Source organism: Poecilia reticulata, linkage group LG20 (genome assembly GCF_000633615.1).
Source record: "Poecilia reticulata strain Guanapo linkage group LG20, Guppy_female_1.0+MT, whole genome shotgun sequence".
Lineage (NCBI taxonomy): Eukaryota > Metazoa > Chordata > Actinopteri > Cyprinodontiformes > Poeciliidae > Poecilia > Poecilia reticulata.
This window is the reverse complement of record NC_024350.1, coordinates 22,890,624-22,901,869: the sequence shown is the minus strand read 5'-3', so window position 1 is coordinate 22,901,869 and position 11,246 is coordinate 22,890,624. Positions and strand designations below refer to the sequence as shown.

At 40.3% G+C, this 11,246-nt stretch overlaps 2 protein-coding genes across 12 annotated transcripts in view; one reads left to right on the top strand and one right to left on the bottom strand.

Annotated features, from left to right (window-relative positions):
* Window positions 1-2,073, top strand: part of nsun6 (NOP2/Sun RNA methyltransferase 6) — a 6,311-nt gene extending 4,238 nt beyond the window's left edge. For 3 of the 4 annotated variants that reach the window (XM_008396714.2, XM_008396711.1, XM_008396712.1), the window contains exons 11-12: window positions 1,173-1,298; window positions 1,379-2,073. In XM_008396714.2, the coding sequence (XP_008394936.1) occupies window positions 1,173-1,298; window positions 1,379-1,558 (306 nt within the window). In that variant the 3' untranslated portion in view covers window positions 1,559-2,073. The remainder of the gene's footprint in view (window positions 1-1,172; window positions 1,299-1,378) is intronic. The other variant, XR_532340.1, reaches the window with a different exon arrangement.
* A 1,851-nt stretch (window positions 2,074-3,924) lies between these two features.
* cacnb2a (calcium channel, voltage-dependent, beta 2a) overlaps window positions 3,925-11,246 on the bottom strand; it is a 71,110-nt gene continuing 63,788 nt past the window's right edge. For all 8 annotated transcript variants that reach the window (XM_008396703.2, XM_008396706.2, XM_008396707.2 and 5 more), the window contains 5 exons: window positions 11,084-11,193; window positions 9,453-9,604; window positions 8,561-8,656; window positions 7,846-8,028; window positions 3,925-6,843 (listed from right to left, as the gene is read on the bottom strand). In XM_008396703.2, the coding sequence (XP_008394925.1) occupies window positions 6,067-6,843; window positions 7,846-8,028; window positions 8,561-8,656; window positions 9,453-9,604; window positions 11,084-11,193 (1,318 nt within the window). In that variant the 3' untranslated portion in view covers window positions 3,925-6,066. The remainder of the gene's footprint in view (window positions 6,844-7,845; window positions 8,029-8,560; window positions 8,657-9,452; window positions 9,605-11,083; window positions 11,194-11,246) is intronic.

Here is an 11,246-nt window from a genome sequence, read left to right as displayed (position 1 = left end):
ATATATTTTAAGTCTGTTCAAGTTTTATTAAGATATTAGTTCTATAACATTAGTAATTAGATTTGGGCTACTTTTTGTAATTACATTTGGTGTCTAGATAGAAAATAATTGCTCAGCAACCATTTTTCTGTTGACGCATGGGGGAAAATGTCCTCTGTCCATACGGGTAAGATGATTTCTCTGAAGATATATTCATCCAATCAAAGATATATTTGACAAGTGAGAATAAAACCATTTATAAGATGTTGAGACTTGGTTACCTTTAAGTCTTATGAAGCAACATCATCAAAGACATTTTAGGAAGTTTTTAGAATCTATAGAAAGTATTTATTGCTTACATCAGCCGTATTTTATTGATGTTCAAACATTTGTTTTTGTGATAAAACTATTGTTTCCTTCTGATGCTTGTTAATTTGTGAAATTACCCAACTAACTCCTGACTGAGGGGAAAACTAAAAATTATGAGTAAGGGTATAAAATGACTCCAAATATTGGCTGATTTCTTAAATTTAGCCAATCATAAAAAGTATTTTTAGGTAAACATTTAAGATTTTCAATGCTCCCAACAAGCTACAGATAATTTCAAAATAATTCATACACTTTGAATTTTTTTCACAATCTGTTAGATTACAACAGGAATATTTGGTGGGGATTTTCTTGTGACGGCACAAAATAAAGTAATGCATAATTGTGAAGACGCAACATTTCACCTCCAAATAAAATGTGGTTTAATACTTTAGAATGCCTCTTAACTTATAACCGTCTAATTTAATCTCATTACAAGTACAGCAGTGGTCTAAAGTTGTCAGCGGTTTGTTAGAGGACATTAATGAATAAACAGTAAACTGACGAGAAGAAAGCTCTTGATGAAAGACAGCCATGAAAAGTCTTTTTTGCTACAAAAAAAATCTTCATACATCAAATTTCTCATAAATATTGGGAAACTTTTTTGCCTACGTATAAATGCTACATGTGGTTGAAAGCAAGACCCTTTCTGCCCACAAACATCAGCATCTACAAAACCTCTAGAGAAAATCGTATCAGTTGCAACATTTAATCTCCCTCTATTTTGAATCGAATTCAATCGGCGCTCGTCTCTGCATAAGCGCCTCTGACGCTGTACCATGTGATCTCTTTGCGGCTAAAGAATTAATTAGTCTTTGTTGCTGCAGGCGGTGCGGTTGTTGAAGAAAGGCGGAGTTTTGGTCTACAGCACCTGCACCGTGACTTTATCAGAGAATGAGGAGCAGGTAGCCTGGGCCCTCAGCACCTTTCCCTGCCTCTCTCTGCAGCCACAGGTAGAGTACTTCCAGCGCATGGAAAGATTCAAAACCCAAAGATATGAGGAGATGTCACTGAAACTTCTCGCCTCTCCCAGGAACCTCACATCGGTTCAGAGGGCATGCTGGGAGCCGGACTGTCACCTGAGCAACTACGCCTCCTCCAGAGATTCAGTCCTGAGCTGAGCTGGGAGCAGACAGACGCGACAGCGTCCCTCACCCGCCGGGCAGACACCGATACCATCGGCTTCTTTATCGCCAAGTTCCTAAAAACCTGACCGGAGGATATGCTTTCTTGCACCCAGACAGGGGTGGGAAACTGTATTGCTTACACTGACACACTGTGTTTACTTTGATGGGCCATATAAAACGGGCAAACTCACTCTGGTTTACAGCATCTGCCTCTTAACAGCTGCTCTTTAAAACTGCAGGCCATGTAGGGATAAGCTTTATAAACACAGAGCAGGGAGAGGGAGGGAAACCAAAGGAGCGCTAGCAAATGCAGCAGTAGCAGCGCTGCGGTCGCCATAACAACAGTGACGACACAGCTGCCATGGTGACGGTGGATTCAGGAAGTAGCTTACAGAAAGAGGTCAAAAGAGGTATTAACAATTCATTGGTGGTGTAGACAACCGGGATGTGTAATTAGTCCGTCTGATGCTCAGGTCTGCAGAGGGAAGTTATGTTGTGTTCACTTTTCGTCACATGTGCACTGCCGTCTTCATTCAGTTTTTATAAGCAGTGTGGAGATTTTTACTCGGTACTGAGAAACTAAAGTACTTTTTTAATGCAATAAAAAAAAATTCTACATGAAAAAATTAACTTATTTTTTTTAATTGTTTTTATGCGACAAAAAATTTATTAAAATTGCTGTTTAGCATGGGCCACTAGGAGATTATGCTATACCTATGTACATATGCAAATATAGCATATGTTTTACAGTACTGGCACAAATTTGACAAACTATGATCAAATTGCGTTTATAAAAAAAAATAAAAAAAACTAGTCACTGCTGCTTAAAAAATAACACTTTTTTTCTGGATTATTCTGATATTAAAAATGCACACAAAAAAGTCCATGTCCTACTGTTTTTCTGCTCTTTTTAGCTTTGCACAAGCGTTTAGAGCAAGATAATTAGGTTATCAACTTTAATTGAGTCTACAGTCAGCTGCTTCTCAGACATGTCACTCGTAGCTTGCAAACTGTCGTTTTAAAACCAGTATGGTGTGGGTGGTGCTCCTCAAGTCTCCACACCACAACTGTGTTTTTTTGTGACGAGAAGCGTTTCTAGACAGCCAAAATTGCCTCTCTTGGAACAGGCGGGACAAGTATATGAGTTTGCTCTCAGCCAGCTGACTGGCTCCTAGACTGAGGTGTTGGAACATTTTTTTGAAGAACATATTATACCTTCAAATGTATATTTTGTCAAGTTTGTTATGCCCATCTCAATTTAAGGTCCTCTCAGTGCCTAAACATTAATCAAAGGCAGTCAAGATTCTTCAAACTGTGAAACCACTCTTTAATTTAGCGCCAGATAGAAATCTCAAATCAGTTCATTATTCAGCTAAATCATGGTTTTATACATTATACAGTACAATACTGTACTGCGAGCACCATATGGTGCTTTTGTTTAGTTTCTAGTGCAAATATTTTGGTACACTTGAAATAAGATGTTACTAACTTACAAGTAACTTTTCAGTAAAATAAAGGAGCTTGTTTAAGTCAATAATTCTTTAATATTGACTAATTGGCAGATTGTTTTTCACTTATTACATTTTACAAATGACAAAATCTGACAGTGGAACTAGAATTTTTTTGCAATCAATATTAAAGACTTATTGACTTAAGACAAACTCCTATAGCTGGCCGAAAGTTACTTCTAGGTTAGTTTTGTCTTATTTCAAGCGTAATAAGACACTATTTCCAGTGATGACGGCAAAAATAATTTTAAAAAGTACAAAACTTCCCCCCCATGCACCCACTCCACTCCTTGACATAATGGTACGCTGAGCATTAGTCCCAGCACCCATATTGGAAAAATGTCATGTGGATAGCCCACTAAATCAAGAATTCTACTTTTTGGCTTGGATTACTGACTGACAAGGCCCCTATAGGTCTGTCCATCTCCTGCTCCATACATCCATCACTTGTGAACTAGACACCAAGATACTTAACTCCACTGTTTGAGGCATGGAAGGAACTGTAGCGACATGCCTTAGACATACTAAAACCTTTTATTTTAATCATATGTTTTTATAATAAAATAAAATTTTTAAGCAAAGTGCTATTGCTCTATATGCATTGCACCCCTTTCTGTAAACATGGAAGCCACTGTGATAAGAGCAGCTTGACTGCTGACGTTTTTAAAAGGAGCCAATCAGCTGCACCCACAGGAGGACTCGTCTGTGCAGATGGCAGATCTGCGTAAAGACGCGCCTTGCTATTTTAGACGCTCCATGTTGTCATTGATGTTGAGGTTGTCATGACGACTGGAGGCTGGGCGGGAAGGGCCGGTGAGCCTTCCTCAGTTGTTTTCTTTTTTTCTCTCCTCCAGCAGAGTTTCTCCTGACTATTTATAGACGCAGCATCCCTCCTGAAACAGACTCCTCTGACAAAGCACACATCAAGATCTTCCCCCCCGCCATTACATTTCTCCGTTCTCAACTTTATTCTTCATATTTATGCATTATGTACATACACATGTACACTATTATAAAATTTGTGGGGCTACAAATGTAGCATAGAAATAGTCTTTATAATTACACTTGTCAGGTGGGAACAAAAAGGTGGTGGTGGGAGGATGGGGGTGAAAATAGAGGAGTCAAAATAAAATAAAAAAGTCAGACGTAGATCGAGCAGAAATATCTGGTGGAAACTGCACGGATCAGGTTGGGGGAGTGAACAGATGGCGGACAGGAACATTTAGAACACTTTGAGCTTGTTTTATGAATGAATATTTTAAGTGCAGAACACTCTGAACATTTCCTATAATTAACATTCTTTGTACTGTAAGAAGTGGGAGTCCAGCAGGGAATTCAACAACATTCATTAGGAAATGGGTCAGACTTGAGAAAAGATGAACCAGAATGGAGATTTCCTAAGTGTCGTATGAAACCACGTCTGTTTGAAGCTGGCATGAATCGGAAACAAAATGCAGGATAAATGGTGTACCAATGTTAGAAAACATTTCTGGACCCATAAGAGGAATAGTACTGCATGTTTATACAGAGAGGGTTACTGTTGAGCTCATCCGCCTCAAAGGAGGCATAAATATGCCAAAAGTAAATGTCTGAAACCGTGGATACAGAATGAAGAGAAGGAACTGAGCAGTGGAAATTGAACAGAAAATGTAAGGAGTAGTCTGACACTTTGGGGAAAAAGCTTCCTTTATGTTTATATTTTCTGGTAAATATAAAGACTAAAGTCAGCTCAGACTCTTACAAAATCATGTGGGTGTATGAATGAGGATATTTCTCACTTTATTACTTTTGTAGTTAAAATTGTATGTTTTAAACTTTTGGGAAAAGTAAGTAAGGCTTAGGACGAAAGTTCTTGTCTTGTCTAAAATAATCATAAAGCTAAGCCCACATCCCTCCAAATCAGAATCAACCCTCATAACATGAAACATTCCAGGAGCAATGTAGCATTAGAGCATAGCTTTACAGATGCAACGTAATGCAGGGATGTCCAAAGTGCGGCTCACGGGCCATTTGCGAGATTATTTTGTGACTCCTGATTGCAATTCAAAAACCGCACAAAGTTATTTTTATTTTTTTAGATCTGAATAAATTTGAAACTGGATGCCATTCTTTTTAATGAGGCAAATCTGCAAAACCTATCTTAAGTTTTGGATATACAATTGATAACCCTTTCCAATTAAAACTATTTGCTTAATTAAAATATGGCAGCTTGGACAAAACTTTTTATTTTTTTTGGCTGGCAAGCTTTGTTGACTTGACAGTTTTGTGTCAAAAAAATTTGAACATCTCTGCATTAGGGAATCCAAGTCATGTCCACTTTGTGTGAATGGGTGTGGTTTGTTAGTAGTTTTGCTTTTTGGCTAAAATATTCATAAAGTTAAATCCAAATCTCTCAAAACCAGGATCAACCTTCATGACATGAAAATGTCTTGCAGTACAGTAGCAGTAAAATGAAGTTACATCAAGTCAGATACAATTCTTTACTTAAGAATGAAATTCCAACAGAAATATATTTGTTGCAGTACTTTTGCATTAGAAATAAATATTTTTCAACTTTTTTTTTTTTTTTTACTGGGTTTTAATCCAAATAAGCAAATTTCCCAAAGTGCCAGGCTAATCTCAAATTACAGCATCAAACCATGTTGGCCAGTAAGCCTCCCACCCCTCTCCCAGTAGTCTGAAGGAACAAATTATTCAAGTGGTAGCAAGCAATAAAACAATAATATTAAAAATAATAATAATAAAAATTATAATGCTAATCACAGAAAGCACAGCTCAGAACAGAAAAAAATCTGCTGTTGTGTCATGCTCGATCAAAACACAGGTTTAAAATATGCATATTTAAAAATAGTCATGCATATCCACACATAAACAATGTCTATGCATAGATACACACACACACATATATATATAGATATATAGATATATATCTATATATAGATATATATTTATATCTATGTAATCAAAATCCTGTAAAAGACGTGTCAGCATTTACAAAGATGGGGAGAGAAACGGGATGCTTCAGGGTTTAGCAGCATGATGGGGGGACGAAGAGTCCAGAAGGGCTTCAGCAGGACTTTGGTCTGTCATTGATGGATGTGTGAGTCTCTGACCCACACCTCACCTGCCTCACCTCTCTTTTTGGGAGCCACCTCCCCCTCACGGTCCCGCTCCCTGTCCCTGTCCCGCTCGTAGTGGTGGTGGTGGTGGTGGTCTCGCGCTGGGCGGTGGTGGTGGTGAGAGCGCTGCTTGTTTCGCTCGTTGTGGTCCTGCTCGTGCTCTTTGGAGCGGTGATGTCCCTGGCCGGCCTCGTCCGCCCCGCTGCGGTGATGGTGGTGGTGGTGATGGTGGTTGTGGTCCCGGTGGGGCAGTGGCTCATAGCGCTGCTGCTGCTGGGGGTGGCCCTCCCCTAACTCCTCGTCGTCGTCGTCTTCCTCCTCCTCTTCCTCATCCTCCTCGTCCTCGTCCTCCTCGTCCTGATGGCGGAGCGGAGCCCGCGACTCGATGCGAGCCGAGTCCTTGCTCTCGCGACTCTCTCTGCTCTCGGGGGTCTCGGAGTCCAAAGTCTCCTGCCGGGAGAGGCCCCTGACTTTGTTGCTGTGATGGTGGTGGTGGTGGTGGTTGTGATGCTCAGTTCTGGTGAACGATGACCTGTGGTGGATGTGTGGGGCTCTCTTGCTGGACTCTGTCCTTAGAGGCCTCTCCTCCTCATTGCTGTCCCCGTCAGCCTCTATGTCCGCCTGCTCCTGGCTCTGGTGGTGGTGGTGATGGTGCTTGTGATGATGATGATGCTGCTGGTTGTCTTCTTTGGACCCCTTCCTCTCCACCAACGCCTTTTCTCCTTTCTGCTCCGTACCGTTGCCCTGGAAGCAGTGGCACTTTATTAATACAGACAAAACAGTGAGAACATCCAGGAAACCTCACTGCAAACCTCACAGAAAATATCACTCAGCACATCCAGTTCAGCGCAGAATCATTTAGCGTCATGCACAGCTTCCCTGCATGGATCGTCACACAAGAGCACAGAAATGTTTGTCAAATCCAGGAAAGGTTTTAAGCTACTCTTTCCACCTCAGTCGCGCGGCTTCGCCACACTTACCACACAAGCAAATATAAGCTCACTCCTCATCCTCATCGGCATTGTCCTCATTCTCAGTCTTACATTTCCCATAATGATGGCAGTGGGTGGAGAAAGAGTGCAGGTAAACACCTTACCATTTGCAGACTTCTGTAACTACTTGTTCTACAGGCTGAGCATTAATAAAACAGACAGTTAAGTGAGTCTCCAAAACTATTCAAACTCCTGGGACTTTTTCCCCATTTTTCTACTTTGCAACCATAAAGTTCAGTGTTTTGTTGGTCGTTCATGTCATAGATCAACACAGGTATGGTTTTGAAATAGAAAGACATAATGTGCTTTTACATTTTTCTCAAAAGTCTACAAATGCCGTAGATTTGTGTTTGACCCTCTCCAATATGATACCCTAAAATATAATCGACCAAATACCTTTAGACTTTCCTTAAAAAGAGACTATAGAAAAGGCTTACAGAGGCCCGATTTTTTTTGCGAAAGATTTTTTTTTAAACAAATACATGTTTTGTAAACATTCTACTTTATTTAAAACTCCTAGGTCTATATCAGGTGAATTGCATTGTTGGTTTTTTCTTGTATCATGCAGCCCTGCACCATATGGCGCTTTTAAGGATGTATTTCAAATAAAGCTAAATTTTAGAAAATCAAAATGGCTCATTTTGGAATGCAAACATAATTTTAACGACTGACCAGTACAGCCAGTTTCTAACACTGCACAACTCCGAATGCACATGTGCTATTGTCCTTGTGCCAAACTCCTCGGGATTCATACCTGCACGGCAGAGGCTGGCATCTGCGCGCTTGGGAGGGCCACTGCGGGCAGGTTTGTCAGTACCGGGTCAGGGGGGCTGGAACTGGTGGGGTGAGTACTCCTCCAGTAAGCTTCGAGGTAATCAGCCATGTGCTCACACGCATCTTCCAGCTGGTTCTCATCGAGGATGATATCAAACATCTCCTGGGAGAAGAGAGACAGTCCCAGTGTTAAGGAAATGAAACAGACACACGACTTGACCAGGTCAAGGAGTATCAGGCTGTACTGTTGAGAAACTGACTATCGGAATGTCGTGAGAAGTCCGCAGATGACGACAGACGCGTTCAATGGTTAAAAACTCGCCCTACTCTTCATGAGCACAAAATGTCAGAGCTTATGTTGAGCAAACATTCCTCCGAATAAAACGTCCCCCCTAACTTTAGCGAGGAATTCTCAGGAAAACCTTGGAACGGTAATTCCCTGAGAACACCCAGGGCTATTTGAATTAAATTAAGCCTGTTCTTTTGCAAGCTGGGGGTGCTCACCCCACTTTCAAAAATAACAACCAAGCTGATTAATGAGTGGAAAAATTACTGGCGAGAAATATGAAGCTTTCGGTTAAAGAAACTATTGAGAAAAACCCCCCAAAAAAACCACTTCAAGTTTGAGCCAAAGAACACCAAACTGAAAGTTATTTAAACCCCGGTCCCATTAGTGAAGATCTGTCTGTACTCACAGAAGGACACTGCGCCAACTTGTCAGCGGCCACCATCTGGACATTCAGGTGTTTGGCCTGAGACTTGCCTCTGGACTTGATGAGCCGCTGCAGCACCTGAAAGCAAGTAGGGACAGAAAACTAAATTAAATCAAGACTTGTGTGGGAAAAAATGCTACAGTCAGTTTGTCTTCACCTAAAAAAAAAATAAAGGAGAACAAAATAAAATCCTCACAAACTCACAGCTGCTAAAGAATGAAATTAGACAATAGAGTCCAAGGAAATAGCAGCAGAGTTTTGGTTATTTTGAATAAAAATTGATCAAGGCTACTTTAAAAGATTAGAGAACCTAGTCGACTTCAAAGAGTATTAAAGTCCGGCTTAAGCCTTTTGCATGAAACTCCAAATCAAAGTAAGGTTGTTTTAATCCTTTGGAGTCATCAGATGGATTGAACTGATTAAACATAATTTATTGATTTGACTTCTCCTCCGCTCACTGTTCATAGGCAACATGAGTTCTACAATATAAACCATGATTTTGTCTTTGTGGTAACATAAAGTACAGTCATTAAAGCCAATTCATTATGTCTCACTGTGAACATCACCCACAGACTTAAAGCCTCATCATTTATATCTTTAGTGTCTAATTTCATTTTCTGCATTACTCACATGCCTGTTTCGACCGATCGTTGAATCACGATCCATCTTTTTTTCTTTTTTTTTTTACACTTGGTGAAGGTCAGAGTGATGAATCAGTCCTCCCCTACATTTCTTTCTCACAAATTGGCAATCCCGTCTGACATACTGAAATTAAGATTATTGCCAGGGAGCGGCAAAGTTACGGGAAAACAGCAAAGCCGTGACGGTTTAAATGCCTACAGAAAAACTTGTTTTAGTGCCGATTTTTTCTCACCTTGGGGGAGGTGATCTTCACGTAGACGATGATGGGGGCTAAGGATGTCTTCCCAAGCTGAGACGGATGGTTGATGGTGTCGGCATCCAGAACCACCAGCTGCAACGTGCGGGCCAGTTCAAAAATCCGCTCGATCTCGCTTTGGACTTCAGCTGAAAGGATGAGATTCCTGTTAGAACTGGGAAGACTTAGTTTTATACCAGCTGTGGAGTTGTATTTGGTTAAAGCTAGCGAAAGAAGTAAAACGTGAGACGTTGGTTCAGGTGTAAAATCATTAGGATCTGAGGGGTAGGGCTTCAGTTCATTTCAGGTTTTATACACTTTTAATGCCAAAATGACAAAAAATGTTTACCTTCTCTTTGCTTTTTTTGAGTCATTTTTAAATTATAAATACAAACGTTCACCATGAATTTTTGAGCAGGTATTTCTTCAGACGTCATTGATCTAATATCCAACCTGGAAAAACTACAAACTAGAGGGAGAGATGAATAAGACTAATGAATAGATGGATGGGCAGATGGATGGATGTCTGGTTGGATGCACACATAACCTTTAGACAATGGTAAAGGAAACATGGTTTTACATTTGTAACATTTCCAAGCAACTGTTTCCTTTTTACCACACAAACCTAGAAATACTTCACTCAAATTCCAGGCTTTTTCCCTTGCTCGTCCCAATCAGGAGAATATTTAAATGAGTTCAAATGTCTCCGGACAGACAGAAAACCACGCTCCGACAGATGGGACTGAAACAGTAGAGATTTAACAGCAAAACCCAGAAAGACAGGAGTAAAAGTTTAAAACTCCCAACAGTAACTAAGCCTGACGTAAACAGACATTAAAAACGTTCCAGTCATACCGTAGGAACCACAACTCATTCAAAGTGTCATTCTCCCGACAAAACAACCAAAGCAGAAAAATTATTTCCACTCGTTTTCAATAAGACGTTGTCCGCAAATAATTGTTCTAATCTTCCAGCGATCTTCTTTCAACCATCATATTCTATTCAATTATTTCATAAAGAGAGGGATATTTCTGTTAGTGAACTGACTCAATAGGTCTCATGTGGGACTCATCAAATATAAAGTAAGCACAATCATTTGCTTTAAGTAACTGTTCTGATATGTTAAGCTAAAAAAAACAATCTGAGTAGAAAAAACAACAAGAAACTGACTAAATCATCATCATACAGTGCGGTAACTCTCTTAAATGACGAGATCTTTAAGCACAAATGATATAATAGCATGTTTTGCTTTCATTATTCACTTTGGCAGGGGCTCCTAGTGCTGCCGTAGCTGCTGACTGATGATTCTGGTGATAAATAGTCAAGATTAGCCTTTGTCGCCTTTATTTTGCTCAGGAATCCCTTTCATTCTAATCACATCTAAATTCTAATCAACATAAGTCATATCAGAGCAGCTGTGGTGCTTGTTATCGTTCCTCTACACCCAATCTTTCATTCCCCAACAAAGCGAGGCCAGCAAAGGCCACAGAGAGCTTTTGGGAGTCATCGTTATCGTTGTCAAGAGTTTCTATAATTGTTTCCTTCCGCGTTTGCGTCAACTGTTCTCCTTGAAAACATTATGAATCAGGGAACCCAGATGTTCCCAGGCTGATTTAGAGCAAACTTACCCAAGTTGGATCGCGTGTTGGAGCGCTCGATGATGGCGTGCTTGCTGGGATTGTTCAGAACCGAGCGTTTGGCAAGCGAGATATCCGCTGTGACACGGGTGATTGAAATTCTGAAAAAGAGAAGGATGAAGTTTATTGAATCAATTTGACTCAACCAAAAAAA